Below are 22931 nucleotides of genomic sequence, written 5' to 3' on the forward strand. Positions count from 1 at the left end.
TCTGTTAGGAGAATATTAATTCTCCTCTTGCTAATATACAATTAATTCTCTATAATTTTTCATTTTAACATGTTGCTCTCATAATGTAGATGCTGACTGCGAATAGCTCTCCAGTGGCCCCTCGTATCATAATTAATACCATTTGACAGACACACTCCCCTGCCTTCTCCAAGGTCAGAGGCTCTGAAAGAGAACGGGCATCTCTCAGACGCTTATCTTATCAGGTCGGAGACTCCCATGCTACAATTCATCAATGGGTCACTGTCTCGTTCCGGCCTAAACTGCACTCCTTGCTGGAAGCAAACCAGTTGTTCTCGTGTAATTAACAACTTGTCATGTTAAGACCCACCTACTTGTGGATTCTGTGTCATTCATATAAGCACTGAAAGTGCATTTATTCTTTATGTCTACCCAGCGTCTCGTGTCGAGAGGTTGTGTCTTCATCATTTTGTACAATCTTACCATGGAATAAATATACCATCTCAGACCAGACCATTTCTCCAAGAGCTTTTAATTGTCATCGTGTGCATAATTAATCTTGGTCTAACAATTGGCGCGGCGAGCAGAGGTCGTCCAGGTCACCGCCCTCCAGGCCCTTCGGGTGTTTTGCCGTCGGCTGATTAACCATCTCGGAGGCTTTCTGCCAACCGGCCCCGGACCGCACATAGAAAACAGCGAGGGGGAGCCGCGTTTCCAAACACCCGGAGGGGCCAGGAGCACAGCGGACTGGATCTCAAAAGAACAAACAAGACATGCACACGGTGAGGTTTTTCTAAAAACTATAAATCTTGTTCCTGTGAATCGGGGGGGAATATTTAAGGTTGTAAAGATAAATTGAGTATTAACTCATATGTCGGGACCGTGTTTACATATGTCGGTCTGAACGGAGGTCCGTTTCAGAGGTTAGTCTAATGGTCTGTAAGCATTCGAGGTAGTGGTGAAACAGAGATTATTCTAAGGTCCGCAAGCATTCGAGGTAGAGGTGCTGCGAAGGTCAGTTTTCTGATGGTTAGTTAATGGTCTGCAAAGCATTCGAGGTAGTGGTGCATAGCAGAGGTTAATCTAAGGTCCGCAAGTGTTCGAGGTAGAGGCACGCGGAGGTCAGTCTTAATATTTAAGGTGTTCTTGACACTTTAAGTGACTGAGGGTATTTATGCTTGTTTAACCCACGGTATAACCAGCCTAGCTAAAGAAATTTAACTAGAAAAGGTCACTGAGATCGTTATCAGTGAGGAATAAAGATGGGCAACCATCGGTCATCATCAAGATTAGGTGATGAGGGACATGAAATAAAACACGGTCCTGTAGTTTTTTTTAGCTGTCTGTCTGAATGGTATTTTATGGGTTTTTCTGAGAAAGGTACACTGAGTGTGAACCAAGTGATTGAACTTGGTGAAAAGCTAACCCAGACAAAGTTAAGTCTCTCTAAGTAAAGAGAGCATAGACAAAGTCAAACAAAATAAAAAGTCCTAAATGTGCAAAGTTGATGTAGAAAGAGGCAGTAACAAGAGAGATACTGGATGAATGTGTAATGTGATCTCCATAAAGAAGTGTTTGCAATGTGGATGAAGGAAGAATGAGTGGATGACGGAGCAGAGCTCAGACAGAGAGAATGATGTGAAAGTGATGTCTAAAATAGAATCAGTGATGGATGAGAATTCGCAACCTCCCTCTTTACATTTTTATGGGAGCCCCTACTCGCATGTGTTTTGTCTGTATCACCTCTGTAGGCACTGCTGCGGATCGACCCAGATCTTGGTTTCCCCCCCCCATACCAGCCATTCTACGCCCTGCCTGCCCTGTCCAGCAAAGCAACCAGCATTCCAGCACGAGCAGAGCCCGCAGCCCTCCCCGCTTCGCAGCAGCAGCTGTTAAATAACCCCTTCACAACCTATGACGGAAATGGACGTGCATCGTTGGGTTAATGCTTCAGCACCCCAAAGGATGCCTCTGCACAAAGTGGACAGCAGCAGCCCTGTCAACACACATGCCTGTGACCTCTGCAACCCCACGGCCTCCTACGCCATATCTCCATATCGACGACCCTGCCCACTCTGGAAGAAACACAGTCTGCACAGATGTGGGCTGCCCTCAGCCTATGGACTTGATTCAACTCAATGACGCAGGCGACACCCAACGCTCGTCCTGCACTGACATTTCAGACCCAGTGCTGTCTAAACAGTGACAGTACAAAAGGGCACACCAACATATTCGACTAACAGCCTATAGAGGACTGGCACGGTGCCCCGATCACAGGGCGCCTCACAAACGTATCATCTGCCAGGTGCTGGGCCCACCTCAAATGAACTGTATCCTGACCCATGGGCCCAGCAAGAAGAGGAGGATGAAACCAACGTACCACCGGCCGACATGCAGACAGCTGACGACAACGAGAGTGGTGAAAAGGGAGGTGAAAAGAACCAACAGCTGAATGGAGAGCGGCTTGCCCGTTACTGAGGGGGAACAGAGGTCAGGGCCGCACGGGGAGGGGTCAGGCGACTCCAAGGGAGACCACGGAGACCAGGGATGATGGAGATGACGGGCGCTGGGCCGGATTGTCTGGTGAGGGGAGGCGGACGAGAGAGCTGGGGCCGATGCTGCACTGTGCGTTCAGACGTCGAGTCAGTCACAGGTTAAGGTTATGCACTCCATACACCCACTCAAACACTACATAAACACGCTCCAAAAGGCACACATACGTCCCCACACAACCTGAGAAATAAAACATGTCCCATGCCGTCACGCAAACAAACATCCTCTGAGCCATTTTCATTGCACTATACCACACTTAAATTGCAATCAAGCAGATCATAATCATGCCTTAAAAACACCACACGCAAACAAACACCCTCTGAAACATGAATCACGACCCCACGCCTCATTTCATTCATACACCCCCTGTGCCATGACAATGCACGACACCACCACTTAAGTCTCACACAGAGAAGATTGTTTTTTATTATTATTACTATGTGTTTTAGAATGTCCCTTGTCCACATATGCCTCACAGTGTTCGTTTATAAACTGCCCATGTATTTTTGACCTGGTGTTCAACTGCAGTTGAGGGAAACAGTACTCAAATGTTTAAAGTAAAAGTATCGATACTGCAAAATAGAGAAAAAGGTACATGTTGTTGGAAAGATGGCGAGAAAGGCCATTTTGTTATGTATTTAATGATACGTATTTACCAATATGAATATGAAAAGCCCAATACCATAATGTCGGAAGGGGCAGCGTCTTAAAGCTGCTTTTGGAAACTAAGGGGTTAAAACAGAAAACTCCAAATACCATTTTGGCGTGTAGAGCCATAAACTATTAAGATAACCTTTGAGTTATCAACTAATCAATCATCTGGACTCTGGAGGAGTCCCGTTGAGGAGAATTTGTAAGAAGGTAATAGAGTACAAGTACTCAAGCCAGGACTGTAAAACCTCATTAAACAAGTGAATATTAACTTTATCTTTAATGTTAATATGTTAAACTGTAAATCTATATTAATATCTTTTAAGGATGAATACTTTAGAGGAAAACTACAATACATTGGTTGCTGTCCCTGTCTGCAGCCCACTGGGGCACACCCCCCACACTCCTATACAGCAACGATGCCCCCAAGTAGAAAACACACACAAGCAGCATTCTAACTGTTGTCTGTATTTCTGTTCAGTCTGAGTAAAAGTATCAGAGTATACCAGAATACCTTAGAATGAGTTTGACACAGACGATGAAGGCCAGGAGAAAACAATACTTTATCTACCCGCCAGCTGGGGGGAAGAATTAATACTATCTGTTTTACGCTGGGGCAGAAATGAGATGTAAACTCATGGCACACAGGGCAAAGTTATTGGGAACATGTAACCAAATCCCACAAAATAACAGATCTACAATAATTCAAAGTTATCCATCACATGTACTCATTTTGAGTTTCAGATGGTTTATACATGAGGTTCCAATGTCCTAAATGTATTGTAATGGTTAAAATATACTACGCTTTGTGATAAATATGAAGCTGGAAGTAACTGAGTTTCAGTATAAGGTTAGGTAGTGAAAACTGTGGTTTAAATGTTGACAGAAATGTAGGTGATCAAAGTGTGATTACTACCCTCTCTGGGGCAAATAAATTAATAAATAATGACCATTGTGTCTTTAAGGTAATTAGTAAAATTACATAACATATGTTGCAACTAAAGGGAGGAAGGCCTACAGCTGATTCAAGACACATTTTAACCCCCCATTGTGGTAGGGTACTACCCTACCTATCGATGTGTCAAATTAAATTCATATCTATTCCAGCTGGATGATTCTAAATTAGCTTACACACTGCTACATTTGTGACACGCTCCACAGACATGTTTTCGCACCGGTTATGTTCTTCATAGCCACACGGTGACCATGCTCTGGTGTCTATTATTATTGTTAATATATATGTATATATATCTTTTAGATTAATTCCCTTGTCTTTCTTGGCTGCCTGTGCGTCAACATGCAGAGCAATATATTAACTGTTATCTCATAGGAGTATAACCCCCCCCACGCATTCCTGTGGGCTGCAGGAAAACTGGACTGACTGAGGGGACCGTGCAGGCGTGCACAGCCGTGACTGACTGGCAGGTTATACCAGGATCTTGACATTTTATTTTGTTTTAATTCTCCAACGCTTACACGTATGGCGCAGGCAACATGTGCTTTCCTTGCTTGTTTTATCACACCATTTGACAGGCGGATGCATGCCGACAGTGGCAGACTTTGATGGGCACGTGATCATGACCGCTCCTTGAAAACTCCCATGTCCTCTCTGCTGACATGGCGTCCACCAACAGACGCAGTTTTTATTTACGGCTTTGGCGTTTTTCTACTTTCCTTTTCGTCCGCTTTGTTGACAAAATGAGAAGATCGCAGCTGTGTCTGCTTGTGAGACAGCTGTACTGATTTCAAATTACTTTCTCTACCAACTCTTGACTTACAGATCCCGTATGCTCACTTCCTGCTTGAGCAGAAGAAACCTACTACATCCAGTATCTATAGGTAGGTATTGATTAGGTAAGTTATGCGCAGGCGTCCACATTATTCCACAGGCATACCACTGGAGCCAACCAGGAGGAAACACCGGAGCAGAGGCCAAACCCTTGGCCTCGGAGCTCATAAGATATTTGTTCTGCTATAACTACAAGTCTTTTCAGGATGAATATTGCCCTGCCCACCCAGGGGCCACAGCTGTCTGCATCTCCAACCTGATGACCTCATATTCAAGGATATCACCAAGATTAAAAATCTCTCCCGCGCCCTATTGACCAGCCCATCGGCAGTATGAACCCCAGAAAGAGAGACATGGAGTCATGCCACACACTACAAAGGATTCGACCCAGGCCTTCCGGTGATTGGCGGCTTCATCGACGAGGAGATTCGTTTCTACTACAACCAACCTGGCCCAGACCCCTGCCCATCCATCCATCTTCAACCGCTCATCCGTAGTCGGGTCGCGGGAGCAACAGCTCCACCAGCTCACCAGTCAAGGAGCTACGATCTGGCTACTGGCTCCCCGACACGGAGGGCCAGAGTAGTGGACACCCCTTAGTGGCCAGGAGGCTGATTCGACGACGAGGTAAAGTTTGCGCTGGAACAACACGACCAGCTGAGGCTTTTTGTCATTGTCTCCAGTTGTACCGTCTCTACCTCTCATTGGCACAACCTTGCACATGTATACATACACATGCACACCCCCCAACTACCTCTCACTGAACTACCTCTCACTGGCACGTGCGCACACGCACACACGCATGTGCAAGCCTCTACTGCACACGGAAGCACTCGTGCGCTCATTGGATTTCCACACGCACGCCGACCCGGACGGACCGAACCTAACAATATGTCACTGGGATGAATGGTGTACCTTCTAATGTCTTAATTGATGTTTGCATGCATGTCACATGTCCACCTGTAGCTCTGCCTGGATTTGGTATCTTGTTTATCTGGGTTATGTCAAAGGTGATGAGGGAGCGGGCCACATGGTCACAAATGGTGTTTGAGGGTTTTTGATTCAAAGTGATTTCACAAATGGTGTTTGAGGGTTTTTGATTCAAAGTGATTTCACAAATGGTGTTTGAGGGTTTTTGATTCAAAGTGATTTCACACATAGGGCAAATTAATGGGCGTCTTCTCGCTAACCGCATGCCAATTTGTTCTGTTTTTTTCCACAGGCCAGACAATGCTGCTGCTCCCGTGTTGTGGGTTCACTGTCTGAATTTAATCTAACTTAATGCTATACTCCTTTCCTTGGTGTTAGACAGGAGACAGGAAGGTCATTGTCTTCACAATGCCAAATCTCCCTGTTTGATATCTGCAAACGGTGTTTGTTTCCCAGGTGGAGATTTACAATGGACTACTGTACGTAATCAGAATTCTACCTCCCACTAGGTTCCCGGTCTGAACGAGAAATTGTGTTGGCAGCGGGCTAAAGGGAGGCCTGTTGTTGCTGGTGATAAATATGCTGCTAGGGTGATGATTTCATTCGATATAGGAAAACTTGCACTTTGTACGAGGTTGCACCTTTACGTTGGGTACTCGCCCCTCTGGTTGTCTTTTGTGTTCCATTTTACATTTGGTTATTGTTCAAGTATTTTGATTGTGATGTATTTTGCTTTGCTTGAAAACGTGTGGGTGTCCTCTCTTGGTAAAGTCAGCCTGAAATGTCCAGCTGTGATTGATGTGATCTTTTGCAACCACTGGGGGGAATTCCACTGGTGTGTGTCCTACAGCAATCTCCGTTGTAATTGTATATTCACATTTGATTGTTTAGTTTAAGTTGTTTAAATAAACAAAAGGGAGGATTGTTAGGAGAATATTAATTCTCCTCTTGCTAATATACAATTAATTCTCTATAATTTTTCATTTTAACATGTTGCTCTCATAATGTAGATGCTGACTGCGAATAGCTCTCCAGTGGCCCCTCGTATCATAATTAATACCATTTGACAGACACACTCCCCTGCCTTCTCCAAGGTCAGAGGCTCTGAAAGAGAACGGGCATCTCTCAGACGCTTATCTTATCAGGTCGGAGACTCCCATGCTACAATTCATCAATGGGTCACTGTCTCGTTCCGGCCTAAACTGCACTCCTTGCTGGAAGCAAACCAGTTGTTCTCGTGTAATTAACAACTTGTCATGTTAAGACCCACCTACTTGTGGATTCTGTGTCATTCATATAAGCACTGAAAGTGCATTTATTCTTTATGTCTACCCAGCGTCTCGTGTCGAGAGGTTGTGTCTTCATCATTTTGTACAATCTTACCATGGAATAAATATACCATCTCAGACCAGACCATTTCTCCAAGAGCTTTTAATTGTCATCGTGTGCATAATTAATCTTGGTCTAACACTTCCTAAACCTAACCTTTGCAAACACACACAATAAGGTACAAACAAATCCTAATTATTCTCGACTCTAATCTCTAACTAACAAAACAGGATTTATACAGAAAGTCGGCCCATGCAGTGCATGCTCTCACTTTTTTTTTAAAAGAGTAAAGGACTCAAAACACAACACAAAGGACACAGAGTTCATGTTGTGTGGGAGGACAGCATTTGGGACCACAGGTGTTCAAAGGTCTTAACATCCCCCGCCAGGATTAATGGATTTATTTAGCGCGCATTGCCAAGGTTTTTTCCCCTTTACAAATATCCGTAACCGGATGGAGATTGGAGATACAGGCACATAGAGTGCAAGTGGATGCGCGCGCATCTTAAAACGGCTCCGGGCCAGTGTCACACTTTACGTGACATGTGTGCACGCACACACACACACAGCTGCTGTCTGCTGCACCCACCCACCCAGAGCTGTGGGTAAAACCACAACATGCCATCTAATACCCTTAACTCCACCCCTACCCCCTACCCTACCCTACTCCACTCCACCCCTCCACCCGACCCACCACATCAAAACATGTGTAGCATCATGGCTTTAACAACTGAAGTCCACCATCCATATTCTCTCCATTAGCCAAAAATAGCAGATCTACAAGAGGCTAAAATCTACATCTGCTCTAGAGGATTTAAGTGGTTACCTGATGGTAACATTAATCTATTCTTTACCGGTGCCCGGCTGTAGAGCACCGAGTCGGTAACGATGGAAGTTGGAGATCCATGCCTGTGGTACCCGTGATGTCAGAGTACCCGTTCCACCCACCTGTCTCTGTCCCTTTTATGCCCATATATGGAGATGTATGTACCTGTCTCTCTGTGTCACTTTATTCCTATATACAGTGTAAGAGCCATTTGAGCCTCCTGATTGTATCCAATGATGTCCACTGAGGGGTGTGGTCAATGTCAAGGTTGGCAGGGTATTTAATCAGGTCTCAATCAACCAGCAGGTGTTGCTGACAAGAGGAAACAGTTTTCAGACTGTGTTTAGGAGGTGATTCGTATCATTCACGTTTATTGCATTTATTTAGATGTATGCTATAGTGACTAGGCCTGCAGAGACAGAGAATAAATCCTCATTATACCAACTCTACGCACATGTTTGGACATCACTTTCTGGAGCACACGTCTTAACTACAACCCGACTGTCGGCAACCAGTAGTGCCACAAATATAGGATTTGGGCGCTACATACAGTATTGACTTCTGTTTCAGGCATGCCCAAATATGGAGTGTTGTGATGTCAGAACAGGCCAGCTCTATATATGGAGCCTGCATGGGCAGGGGCCCTGTCTAGAGCCTGGGCAGAGGCCTTGTGAAGGGAGCATGAGGTCAGTCCGTTGCTCTCCCCAGGTTGTCAGACGGAGTGTAGAGCCCAGTATTACATCAGATAATTGACACTGGGGTGGAAAAAATGGGTTGCAAAATCGTGGGATAATTATTTTTTTAAACAATGTTTCTTTGCGTTAACAAAGGTGTAATCATTTCCATAGTGGATATAGAGCTACTGTTGTAATATGACCACAGGGGGGGGGAACCCTAAAAGCAGACAGCTATCTGAACAGCAGCTGCAATCTGATACAGAAATGTGTCTTGTCAAGTTGTCATTAAAGCATGCCGGCTGCAGCTGCCGCACCATGCAGTCACTCACTGGACAAAGGCCTCGCTTCTTTAACACATTTAGGACTGACGTCAAAATTTACAAAATGTCTTCTAAATCCTGACAGTTTTCTATGTTTCCATATCAGTGGTGTTCAATATTTCATGTCAAGGACCCCCAGAATTATATGTAATTGGCCGCCGACTGTTCCAATGACCTCCCAGAAGCAAAGATTTGAGTTGAAATGTTCGCTCTGAAAGAATATATATTCAAAGATTTGTGCCACATTTTCACGATTTTTCAAAAATAGCAGACCTACAAGCTCATAGCAAGCTATGAGCTTGTAGATCTGCTATTTTTCAATAGCTAAAGTATGACATAATGCTTAAAACACCAAAAGGGGTTCCCGCCCAGAACGGGTTAAGATCTGACCATTCATGCATATGTGTCCACACACACACACACACACACACACACACACACACACACACACACACACACACACACACACACACACACACACACACACACACACACACACACACACACACACACACACACACACACACACACACACACACACACACACACACACACACACACACACACACACACACACACACACACACACACACACACACAGCCTTTCACAAATTCTACTGTACTACGGCAGTGGTTTTCACCCAGTGGTCCTTGAGGGGGTTCCAGGTGGTCCCCATGCAGCTAAATGATGGAGTTGGTAACCAAATGGACTCTTTTATTAGATCTTTAACTCTTGAGAGCGTAAAATGAAACCAAATGGACCCTAAACATCTGCATTACGTACCTGTTATCTCTCCCAATGAGAGCATGGAATTGTAGACAAAATCTTATTCAACAACAATTAATTCTACGCTTTCGGTCTGAGAGGCTAAATGTCATCAAATGGTCGAATAAATAATGAGCCTTGATATGAAAAGGGTTGAAAACCAACTGTACTGCAGGGTTTCCCAATAGGCGGCCCGTGGACGAATCGTGGGCCATTCAGTAGATTTAGGGGGCAGTGGGGCTCAGGGGTAGAGTGGCCGGATGGCAACCGCAAGGTTCCCAGTTCGAACCCTGTGGGCTCCCCCAGATTTAGTGTCGAAGTGTCCTTGAGCAAAACTCTGAACCCCTAATTGCTCCCGATGTGCAGGTTGGTGCCTTGCATGATGCATCGGTGTGTGTGTGTATGAATGGGTGAATGTAATGCACAATCTCTGTAAAGCGCCTTGGATAAAGGCACCATGTATGTACCACATGGCTGCTATTACACCTCAAGCACACTGTAATATAATCAAACATTTTAATGAATTGTCTGGTTTTTGTTTCAAGGGTGCAAGTTGTTCTCGTGTGACTCTCAACACAGGATTTGATCATCCCAGGCAAAAGTATCTTTATCATACTATCATCATCATATCATCATCATCATCATCATACTATAATTAACCAAATGTCTGAATGTGTGTCTGAATGTGTGTCAGAAACACAGCCGTAGCTCCTCACCGCCTGCACCAATCACTCCCACTTTGCACACAGGCATTGACCATAATAATATGGAGGTCTTAACGAAGCCCTTTTTTCAATTTAACAAATTATAGATTAATAATGAATTTATTAGTGAATTAAAACGCACCCAGGGCGCAGTACCCCCCATGGCCACAAGGGGGGGGGGGTGCAATATTTCACAACGGGTAAGGGCTAGTATTCTTTAATCCATGTTTTGATACGATCGAGTCGATAGCCGCGGTCTCCCGTTAGCGTCCCAGAGTAGGGTAGGGTAGGGGGTAGGGGTGGAGTTAAGGGTATTAGATGGCATGTTGTGGTTTTACCCACAGCTCTGGGTGGGTGGGTGCAGCAGACAGCAGCTGTGTGTGTGTATGCCACGTGCGTGCATCCGCACGTGCGTGACATGTGTGCACGCACACACACACACACACACACACACACACACACACACACACACACACACACACACACACACACACACACACACACACACACACACACACACACACACACACACACACACACACACACACAATGACCTTTTCCGAGGTATTCTATTGCGGATTAAAGGTGCTATATCATGTATTCTTTCATCTCATATTCTTCCAAACACAACAGATCACGAGTCACGCACATGGGATGGGATAACAGTCCTGGGACCATATATGGGAGGGTGTGTGTGTGTGTGTGTGTGTGTGTGTGTGTGTGTGTGTGTGTGTGTGTGTGTGTGTGTGTGTGTGTACATGTCGTGTGTGTGTGTGTGTGTGTGTGTGTGTGTGTGTGTGTGTGTACATGTCGTGTGTGTGTGTGTGTGTGTGTGTGTGTGTGTGTGTACAGTAAGGCTGCACAATATATCGTTATCGAGGTATTGAACATGCACAATAATATAGTATCGCAAAAAGACAACGGTATCGCGATATAGAAATATCATCAATCAATATGTCGATATATCGTCGATACATCGTCCACTTCTAGGGCCAGCAACACTCCTCTGTTTTAGCCTGTGCCCCTCGGTAAATAAACCACCACCCCTCTGTTTCAGCCTGTGCCCCTCGGTAAATAAACCACCACTCCGTTGCGGTGTTGTTAATGTTAGCCCCGCATGGTTCAGTGCGTTAGCAAACTCACTAACACTATTTTTGAATAATGTTTACGTGCACACGTGGGTGCGTGCGGGGGTGCGTGGGTGCGTGCGCGTGCTCATTGTTTACGAACAGTAATAGAAGCGGCACAGGGTCATGCAGGGTCTCGGGCTCAGAGGTCAGTGGGGGGGGGGGGGGGGGGGATGACAGGATTATTATGGAGGCAAACATCTGCCTCTGCCCTGGAGGACCCTCTAATAACCTCATTAGACTGGAATCAGCACTGTGTGTGTGTGTGTGCGTGCGTGCCTGCCTGCCTGCCTGCCTGCCTGCCTGCCTGCCTGCCTGCCTGCCTGCCTGCGTGCGTGCGTGCGTGCGTGCGTGCGTGCGTGCGTGCGTGCGTGCGTGCGTGCCTGCATGTGTAATGACTGTTTCTATGAGGGTTCAAAGTAAGTTTGTGGGAAATTGTGTCGACAACAATAGCTTTTCTTTTCATGGAATACAACAACATCTAATTATCCATCCATCCATCTAGCTATCTAAATCCATCCATCCATCCATCCATCCATCCTTACATCCTTCCTTCCTTCCATACACAATCGAAAGAGGAAAAACTAAATTATGCTTAGTTACACTATTGTACAAACTCTCTTTAAAGATTTTTTATCTGGCTCTCTCTCTCTCTCTCTCCCTCCCTGCCTCGCTCTCCCCCCTCTCCCCCCTTTCCCTCCCTCCCTCTCTCTAAATCAGTCCGTTAACAGAGGGATCACATTTCGTCCCTCTATGCTGTCATATCTTCACTCGATCGTTAAAGAAACCTAATCAGGCCTTTTTAATTAAAGAGCCCATGCTTACCAGAGAGAGAGAGAGAGAGAGAGAGAGAGAGAGAGAGAGAGAGAGAGAGAGAGAGAGAGAGAGAGAGAGAGAGAAAGAGAGAGAGTGTAGTTCTGGCACAGACCAGAACTACACTCACTGCGAGAGGAAAGAGAGAGTGGAGAGGAGAGAAAAGTAGAGAACAGGACAGGAGGTGATCGAGTACAGGAGGTGATCGAGTACACGGCAGGGAGTCACACAGGTGACGAGAGGAGAGGAAAGAAGAGGAGACGAGATAACCCATTTTTACCTGACACCAGATTCTACAAAATGTCTTTTAAATCAGTTTTCAGAAAAACCTGTTTCTATATATATGTCAGTGGTTCTCAAAGTTTTTCATGTCAAGGACTTCAAAAACTGTGTATGTATTAAATATGTTGTTCCAGAAGCAAAGATTTGAGTTAAAAACGTTCGCTCTGAAAGTATATATTCCAAGATTTGCGTCCCATTTTTCAAAGATAGCATGACCTACAAGCTTGTAGTGCGACACTCGGTTACGAGCCTGTAGATCTGCCATTTTTCAATAGCTAAAGTATAACATAATGCTTAAAAACACCAAAAGGGGTTCCCGTCATGAACGGGATAAGAGAGGAGAAGAAGAGGAGGAGGAGGAGGAGCAACGACTAGGTGGGTAGAGGAGGAGGAGGAGGGGGGGGAGGAGGAGGCACAAGGAGAGTGCAACAGGGGACACTAAAGGGGACAAGAGGGGAGAGACAGGGGGGGGGGGGGGGGGGTTAGAATCGTGTCTGTCGACTGAAAGCCACTTAAATCCTTTTCTTATTAACTCTCAATGATACCTGATCTACCTCCGTCCCGCACACACACACACACACACACACACACACACACACACACACACACACACACACACACACACACACACACACACACACACACACACACACACACACACACACACACACAGTGCTATAACGTGAAGCTCCTCTTACCCCTTAAGAAAGGGGAGCGGTAGGTAGCTCCTACTGCCAGCCAGGCTCCTTTGTGCCAGCGGCCTCCTATCTGCTGCTAGCATCAGCCTTGGCCTGGTTTGGTCTTTAGAATTAAGGGTGCTGGTGCTGGTATATAGGGGTCTTTAAAGGTCTTTTTGAAGGGTGCTGGTGCTGGTATAGAGAGGTCTTTAAGGGTAGCCAAACACGGATGGGCAAGACCTACGCTGTAATGTAGAGTGTATACATTTTTGGGCAATGCCAGCATGCGGCATGCCCTCTATGTAGAATGCCACAACTATACAAGTCACAACGTGGTGAAAACCATTCCCATGTTTGTGTGAATGAAAGCTTTTTATAGTTTTTGTTCCTCTCTCTACCTCCTGAGCCACTGCTGCCCCATGATGGTATATGGAAGAGGCGTGTTCTCCACTGCTGCCTCATGATGGTATATGAAAGAGGCGTGTTCTCCACAGCTGCCTCATGATGGTATATGGAAGAGGCGTGTTCTCCACTGCTGCCTCATGATGGTATATGGAAGAGGCGTGTTCTCCACTGCTGCCTCATGATGGTATATGGAAGAGGCGTGTTCTCCACTGCTGCCTCATGATGGTATAAGGAAGAGGCGTGTTCTCCACTGCTGCCTCATGATGGTATAAGGAAGGGGCGTGTTATCCACTGCTGCCTCATGATGGTATATGGAAGAGGCGTGTTCTCCACTGCTGCCTCATGACGGTATATGGAAGAGGCGTGTTCTCCACTGCTGCCTCATGATGGTATATGGAAGAGGCGTGTTCTCCACTGCTGCCCCATGATGGTATATGAAAGAGGCGTGTTCTCCACTGCTGCCTCATGATGGTATATGGAAGAGGCGTGTTCTCCACTGCTGCCTCATGATGGTATATGGAAGAGGCGTGTTCTCCACTGCTGCCTCATGATGGTATATGGAAGAGGCGTGTTCTCCACTGCTGCCTCATGATGGTATGTGGAAGAGGCGTGTTCTCCACTGCTGCCTCAGGATGGTATATGGAAGAGGCGTGTTCTCCACTGCTGCCTCATGATGGTATATGGAAGAGGCGTGTTCTCCACTGCTGCCTCATGATGGTATAAGGAAGAGGCGTGTTCTCCACTGCTGCCTCATGATGGTATATGGAAGAGGCGTGTTCTCCACTGCTGCTCATGATGGTATATGAAAGAGGCGTGTTCTCCACTGCTGCCTCATGATGGTATAAGGAAGAGGCGTGTTCTCCACTGCTGCCTCATGAAGGTATAAGGAAGAGGCGTGTTCTCCACTGCTGCCTCATGACGGTATATGAAAGAGGCGTGTTCTCCACTGCTGCCTCATGATGGTATATGGAAGAGGCGTGTTCTCCACTGCTGCCTCATGACGGTATATGGAAGAGGCGTGTTCTCCACTGCTGCCTCATGATGGTATATGGAAGAGGCGTGTTCTCCACTGCTGCCTCATGACGGTATATGGAAGAGGCGTGTTCTCCACTGCTGCCTCATGACGGTATATGGAAGAGGCGTGTTCTCCACTGCTGCCTCATGACGGTATATGGAAGAGGCGTGTTCTCCACTGCTGCCTCATGATGGTATATGGAAGAGGCGTGTTCTCCACTGCTGCCTCATGATGGTATATGGAAGAGGCGTGTTCTCCATTGGGCCGGCCGGGCCGTGGCCCAGTCTAACTTCTGAAGAACGGCGGCGAAAAAACAAGATAAACAAGAAAGATAGCCTACCCTTCACCCGCTGCGCATGCACATTTCTGATTTTCTGTTAGTAGTGAACCACAGCAAGCCGCCTTTGTTTTAAATGGTCCCCCATTAGCACGTCGGCAAAGCCGTTCTCACCTACCGGCTGGAGTTGCGCTTTACATAGATTGTGCACATTCACCCATTCACACACACATTCACACACCAATGGCAGCGGAAACCATGCAAGGCACAGACCAGCACATCAGGAGCAATTAGGGGTTCAGTGTCTTGCTCAAGGACACTTCGACACTAATTCTGGGGGAGCCCACAGGGTTCGAACTGGCAACCTTGCGGAATACCATCCGGCAACTCTACCCCTGAGCCACCGCCGCCCCGACTACTATAGGACTGCCATAAAAACAGCTATAAAAACAGCACATCAGAATGCATTACTGTCATACATTTACTGAAATTATGTACAGTAGTAGCACAACACTGTAATATGCAGGCAGGCAGGCACGCGCGCACGCACGCACGCACGCACGCACGCACGCACGCACGCACGCACGCACGCACGCACGCACGCACGCACTCATTATTTCACAATTTCCCGCTCTCCACAAATGCATATGGATACGAGACATATTGAGGTGATGCCTTGATGTGTACTCGGGAGGTTTTGTGTGCTCATTGATGTTGATGTCAGTGTGGGTGGGTGTGTGGGTGGGTGGGTTTTAAGTGCATGTGTGCATTTGCGCTTCAGTTGTGTATGTGTGTATGTGCGTGTGTGCATGCGTGCGTGCGTGCGTGCATGCTCCTACTGAAGCAGTACAATCCCAGCTGTTCTCTGGCTTTAAAATATGGTGAAAATCTAAAATGAGCTGATTTATTTCGCCTCATCTCTCTTACAGTCAGAAAATGACTTAAACCCCATGGACAGGAGTCCCCCAGGGGTCTATACGTGGGCCCCGCATCCTTCCCCCCCTCTACACAAAAGCTCAAAGCTGCAAATATCAGATCTACAAGCTAGTGTTGTGAGGCTGGTAGCTCTTCTGCTCTTTTTGCCCAATGTTTGCCCATGGATAGAGACGGCTGGGATGCTATAAGTTCATGCCTTTCTCCAGGGAAGGCTTTTAACCTATTTAGGCCTGAGGACGATTCTACAAAGGTCTTCTAAATCATGACAGTTTTCTATGTCAGTGGTTCTCAAACATTTTCATGTCAGACTCAAGGATGAAATTACAATTATATGTAATTGGCCACCGACCCCCATCTGAAAATATGTTGTTCCAGGGACCTCCCAGAAGCAAAGATTTGAGTTTAAAGACGCTCGCTCTGAAAGAATATATATTCAAAGATTTGCACCACATTTTCACGATTTTTCAAAAATAGCAGATCAGTGCCGCGCTATGAGCTTGTAGATCTGCTATTTGTCAATAGCTAAATTATAACATAATGCTTAAAAAACACCAAAAGGGGTTCCCGCACAGATTGGATTAAACTGCTTCCTGCCATAAAAAGTGTCCTATACCTCAAATCCGAATGTTAAAAAACATTTTTTTTTACATTTTAGCAAATCTTTGAATATATATTATTTCAGAGCAAACGTTTTTAACTCAAATCTTTGCTTCTGGGGGAAGGGGTCCCTGGAACAACATATTTTCAGATGGGGGTCGGCGGCCAATTACATATATTTTTTGGGGTCCTTGACATGAAAATGTTTGAGAACCACTGACATATAGAAACATGGGTTTTTCCGAAAACTGTCATGATTTGGAAGGCATGAGAAGGACTGATGTAGAAGGCATTGGTGGAATGGCCCTCAGGCCTTTAATGGCTAACGGTAAAGCTGCCCCGCGGGCACAGGGTTGCATGACTCATAAAGCATGGAGCTTCTCCATTCAAAGAAACAGAAGTCAGTCTACAAGCCCTCAGGGCTCCTGATGCACATGATGACCCCCAGTGCTTAAAAGGGAATGACGCTGAACATTTCCTGGCTTTAGGGGGGATAGGGGGGTGGGGAGAGGGGGTTGGGGGGGGTGGGGGTACAGAGACAGTCATGGCGCCAAGATTTTTTTGATCCAAAATGAGTGTCAGGGCTGAAATCGACATGTAAATATGAAATAAATGCTTAAACATGTAGCTAGGTGTAATGTTAGAGTCCACAGAAGTAAACCTTTCAAGCCTGTTTTCCCAACTCGCTGTTTCTCTGCAAGACATTACTCTATAAGCCATATCTCCAAAACTGGTGGGTCAAACTGAACAGCCAATATGTCAATTTGAAGCTATATGATTCCCTGCTTTCACATGATATGTAAAATTGAAAATGTAAAAAATTTCAATGACTTCGGTCAGAATCGGTCACATATAGCCGATCTACAGGCTCACATCACGTGGCATCATAGATCGGCTATATGCGAATAGCTAATGTATATAAAATATATAAGGTTAAAAGTGTTCCAAATTAAAAATTTCAATTTATTTTCATATTAACTGCTACCAAGCTTAGCTCATCGAGCAGCTTGCCACAAGTCACTGCCAAGATTATAAGTGCGTCCCAGAACACAGTGGTTCTCAAAGCGGGGTCCTCGAGGGGGTTCCAGGGGGTCCCCAGAAAAATGAGTAAATATAGCTGATATAGCTATAGCATGATCATTTTAACAACTGTTAACCATGTCTTATACGTTAGCTGTTAAAAAATAACAGATGCACAAGATCACCGCTTTGGAAAAATCTTGAAAGTGTGGAATTTAGATTTTTTTTTTAACACGTCTTCTGTTGTGGGGGTCCCTACATACATGGCACAAATCATTTTCAGAAAGAGATCCGCGGCCAAATACATATTATATCATTTCGGGGGTCCCACTGCTGTTAACCCATTTTGTACGGGAATCCCTTTTGGTGTTTTAATCATTATGTTATACTCTAGCTACTGAACAATAGCAGATCTACAAGCTCATAGTTTGTAGGTCTGTTATTTTAGAAACGTTTTTAACTCAAATCTGTGCTTCTGGGAGGTCCCGCATGGAACAACATATTTTCAGATGGGGGTCAGCGGCCAATTACATATATTTCATGTCAAGGGTGTCCTTGACATGAAATATAGTTTGAGAACCACTGATATGGAAACATGGATTTTTCATCAAACAGATGAAAGAATTTAGAAGCCATTTGTAGAATCAGTTCTCAGGTCAAAATGGGTGTTAACACACCTTGGATAAGAGAGCGCCCACCAACCCTCGAAAACAACCGTTACTTAACGGCATAATAGGACGCATGTGACTGGGGGGGGGGGGGGGGGGGGGGGGGGGCTATATGTAATATGTATGTCACTGAAGAGAGAGATGTCAACCCACTGCTATGCAAGTGAGGGGCCACAGGGGGAGAGAGAGAGAGAGAGAGAGAGAGGGGCTTGGAATGCAGCGTTTCGCTTGGCGTGGGTCGGGGTGACAGGGAGAGTCATGTCAGCGATCCGTGAGCGGGAGTTGATCTGTATAGCGTGTGCATGGTCGGTTGGTCGGTCGGTTTTAGTCATATTTTAGTCATATTTAGTATTTTAGTCATTTCCATATGAAATGTTTTCATTTTAGTCTACTTTTAGTTAGTTTTATTTTGTCAGGCCTTGTATTGATGGTGTCGTGTTGGCTTATTTTACACTTAGTTGCATGCTGAAAATAAGCGATCTACAAGCTTGTAGATCAGTTATTGCAAACCAAACATAAAATGTCTTTTAGTTTTACTGGATCTCTTCTCCACTATAGTCAGTCCCTCCCCTGTTTTTTTATTTGTTGACGAAAGTGTAGACAGTTATTGTCAGTGGAAAAAAAGGTAGTTGATGGACATTTTCTCGCCATTAGTCATCACAGTCGACGAAATTAACCCGGGTCGGTCAGTGCACGGCTCGTCATTACCGAAGTGAAGCTGTAATGGGCCGCCGGTGCGGAGGCAGGGTTTTGTTTCGAGCTGTGGAGGAGGAGGGAAAAATACACAAAAGGGGAGCGAGGTGAACGAAACGCTGTTACTGGAAGGTAATGAGGCCTTCAGCGCTCGCTGTGTTATTAGCCCATTCTGAGCGGGAATCCCTTTTGGTGTTTCAAGCATTATATTACGCTTTAGCTGTTGAAAAATAGCAGATCTACAAGCTCATAGCGCGCCACCGAGTGGCGCGCTACGAGCTTGTAGGTCTGCTATTTTTGAAAAATCGTGAAAATGTGGCACAAATTTCAAATATATATTCTTTCAGAGCGAACATTTTTAACTCAAATCTTTGCTTCTGGGGGGGGGGGGGGGGGGGGGTCGCTGCAGGAACAACATATTTTCAGATAGGGGTCGGCGGCCGATTACATATAATTCTGGGGGTCCTGAAATAGTTTGAAAACCACTGACATAGAAACATAGGGTTTTCAGGAAACTGTCAGGATTTAGAAGACATTTGTAGAATCGTTTTCAGGTCTAAATGGGTTAGTGTGCAAAAAATGAAAAAAAATCCAAAGCCCGGTGGGTCCACGCCAGGCACGTGCACACATTGACCACAACGGGGGCTTCAGCCCCCTGCCCTTTTATACCAGTCTGTAAAACAACTGCCCTCTCCAGACCATGAATGCAGCATTTTCTCTATAGGTGAAAGAAATGCAAAAGGACCCCACTTTCCTTTCCATGCCGTACCCGAAGGGCAGCATTCAGGAGAATCGTCGCCTTTTTTTCCCAAACTCTCCTGAACTCAAACGCAGCATTTTACCTGGAGAGAGAACTGTCGTCTGTTGTGTAGAAATCCAAAATATACTGTACGCCACTGTAATGGATTTTGAAGATGAGAATACTAACTGTCTTGACTGCATTCACATGAGTCATCACAGATCACCTGTTGGTCGACTGTCAGATGACATATTCTCACATAGACCCTTGTTTGGACCATGTCCACTGACCACACCTCCATGTCCACTGACCACACCTCCATGTCCACTGACCACACCTCCATGTCCACTGACCACACCTCCAATGTATTTTTGCTCTGTCATTGTGTATAAGAGAGACACATGTGAACAGCTCAGGAGGCTTGCATTCATGCTTCCTCCCTGGATTTGGTCCGGACCACTCCTTGTAATAAAAGTGACATTGTTTCAGTCCACTCTCTACCTTGATTATTTCTTAAAGACTCTGATGAGTGAGTTCTAAATAATCCACTACACCACATATTCAGTAGCTCTCAACGTGTCGCAGCGCGACACGTTGTTGAGCTTGTATAGATCAGCTATTTTCTCTATTGTTGACCAAAAAGTTTGAGAGAATTTCAGCCCTCCATGCCTCTCTGACATTCTCTGCGCGTCCGTCCCCATGGTCCACGCTCATTCCTCCCACCTCTGTTCGGACGCAGCAATTGCTTTGTTGAATAAATCTGTGCCTCCCTCGCTTTCATATTCACCTTTTTTCTCTCTCTCTCTCTCTCTCTCTCTCTCTCTCTCTCTCTCTCTCTCTCTCTCTCTCTCTCTCTCTCTCTCTCTCTCTCTCTCTCTCTCTCTCTCTCTCTCTCTCTCTCCACTTCGTTGCACCTCCACCTGAATGAAAGGAGGTGGTCCTTTCATCTTTCCACCTGCCTTTCTCCTCGTGTTCTCTCCCTATAATTCCGCGCCTCTCTCCCATTTTCACGGCCCGTTCTGCAACCACCTGGTCTCCCCCCTCCCCGCCCCCCCTGCCTCCCCCCCCCCCCCCCCATTCTGTCCATTATTATTATTACACCTCCACCTGCCCTCTTTTTCTATTCTCTCTCTACCTCCCACCCGTCCGTCCGTCCGTCCGTCCGTCCGTCCGTCCGTCCGTCCGTCTGCCATCCCACGCTCCCTCCCTCCCTCCCTCCTCCCCTTGTGTGTGATGTCTGTCTGTCATTTGCATTTCCCTGTAGCGGTAGGTAGCCGCAACCAAATACATTCAAATTTGAGGGCCCTTGTTGGCACGCAAAGGTTTGAATATCACTGCTCTATACCTTTGTATTTGTCCAGTCCCATTGTGAGTCCATCTCTCTCTCTCTCTCTCTCTGTCTCTCTCTCCCTCATGGTGTGAAGCTCTCTCACTCTTCTCTCCTCTTCCTCCTACAGAGGCAGTGAGACAGACAGGCGGTCAGTGAGACAGACAGACGGTCCGTGAGACAGACAGACAGACGGACGGACGGACAGGAGGATGTCTCAGAAGAAGATCTTCCTGGCGGTCGTGGCCGTCAGTACGGTCAGCCTCCTGCTGCACCGCGGAGGTCACCTGAACTGGTGAGTGACCGCACTGACCGCACACGCACACACACACGCACGCATGCGCGCACACATGCACGCACACACACACACCTGAGCTGGTGAGTGACCGCACTGACCGCACACGCACACACACACACACACACACACGCGCACACACACACAACTGAGCTGGTGAGTCACCGCACGAACACACACGCGCACAATTTTTAAAATGATTTAATCACAACCTGGGCACCCTGACCCAGAACAAGAGAGACTCCCTAGATGTACCACACACACACACACACACACACACACACACACACACACACACACACACACACACACACACACACACACACACACACACACACACACACACACACACACACACACACACACACACACACACACACACACACACACACACACACACCCCATTCATCTGCATAACGCTATAATTGCCATGTGGGTGGGGGGAATGAAATGTCCTGTTATCTTGTTGTTTGTAGTGAGATGAACTCCACGCAGCAGATCGAGGCGTCTTGTTCTAATAGCTGCCAGATATGGAGATGTGAGAGTTTTCTTCTCACAGGACGCCGTGCTCCTCTTAAGGTCCAGGGACCAATTATAAGAGAGAGTGGAGCTTTATAGCCCGTTCAGGGCGGGAAACACCTTTTCGGTGTTTTTAAGAATTATGTTGTACTTTAGCTGTTGAAAAATAGCAGATCTACAAGCTCATAGCGCGGCACCGAGTGCCGCGCTATGAGCTTGTATAGGTCTGCTATTTTTGGAAAAATCGCGGAAATGTGGCAAACATTTTTTACTCAAATCTTGGTTTCTGGGGGAGGGGGTCCCTGGAACAACATATTTTCAGATGGGGGCCCGTGGCCAAATACAGATAATTCTGGGGGTTCTTGACATGAAATAGTTTGAGAACCACTGACACGTAGAAACATTTATTTAGAAGACAGGTCTAAATGGGTTAGAAATCTGACAGGCCATTGCTCTGCCGTTCTTTTATCGTTCCTGCTTCGCTAATGTCTTCTTCCATCTCTGTTCCCTTTGTCTGCATTCCGTAGGCACTTCTCTGCATAATAATTGTCCTCTTCTGAGGAGTCTAAAACGATCATATCTTTTCCAACTCCTTATTTCTCTCGTTCTGTCACGCTAGCAGAACTGAACCCAAAAATGCAGAGCCCACAAGCAAAGTAGTTTCAAAATAAGTGATTTGTTAAAGCAGAAAGCAGCTTAGCTTTACAATCAAAGTAGTATTTGCCAAGCAGTAACTCTCAGGAGAGCAAAAAAAAGGCCAAACGTTCCAAAAGTACAAAGCAGAAAACGAGGAAGTCCAAAAAGGCGAAACTAAACAAAGTACAAGGTAAAAAACAGAAAAACAGAAGTATATATGTAAATATATATGTAAAACCTTACAGAACGAGAATTATACAATACATATATATGTATTGCATAGTTCTCCTTCTGTAAGGTTTTTGCATTTTCTGGACTTCCTGTTTTTGCTATGACTACACGACAATGCAATTCTAGTGCTGTCTACACGTCACATGCTAT

General features: G+C 45.9%; 2 protein-coding genes across 3 annotated transcripts in view; one reads left to right on the forward strand and one right to left on the reverse strand.

Annotated features, from left to right (window-relative positions):
- ccs (copper chaperone for superoxide dismutase) overlaps positions 1 to 22931 on the reverse strand; it is a 109797-nt gene that overhangs the window by 76351 nt on the left and 10515 nt on the right. The window lies entirely within an intron of this gene.
- The window catches only part of gal3st3 (galactose-3-O-sulfotransferase 3), a 64630-nt gene that overhangs the window by 35964 nt on the left and 5735 nt on the right, over positions 1 to 22931 (forward strand). For both annotated transcript variants that reach the window (XR_013788579.1, XM_079490414.1), the window contains exon 2: positions 21231 to 21395. Coding sequence is in view for 1 of the 2 variants with exons in the window: in XM_079490414.1 (XP_079346540.1) it covers positions 21313 to 21395 (83 nt within the window). In the remaining variant the exon portion in view is untranslated. The remainder of the gene's footprint in view (positions 1 to 21230; positions 21396 to 22931) is intronic.

The sequence above is a fragment of the Electrona antarctica genome (genome assembly GCF_951216825.1).
Source record: "Electrona antarctica genome assembly, chromosome: 21".
In the NCBI taxonomy this organism is placed as follows: Eukaryota; Metazoa; Chordata; class Actinopteri; order Myctophiformes; family Myctophidae; genus Electrona; species Electrona antarctica.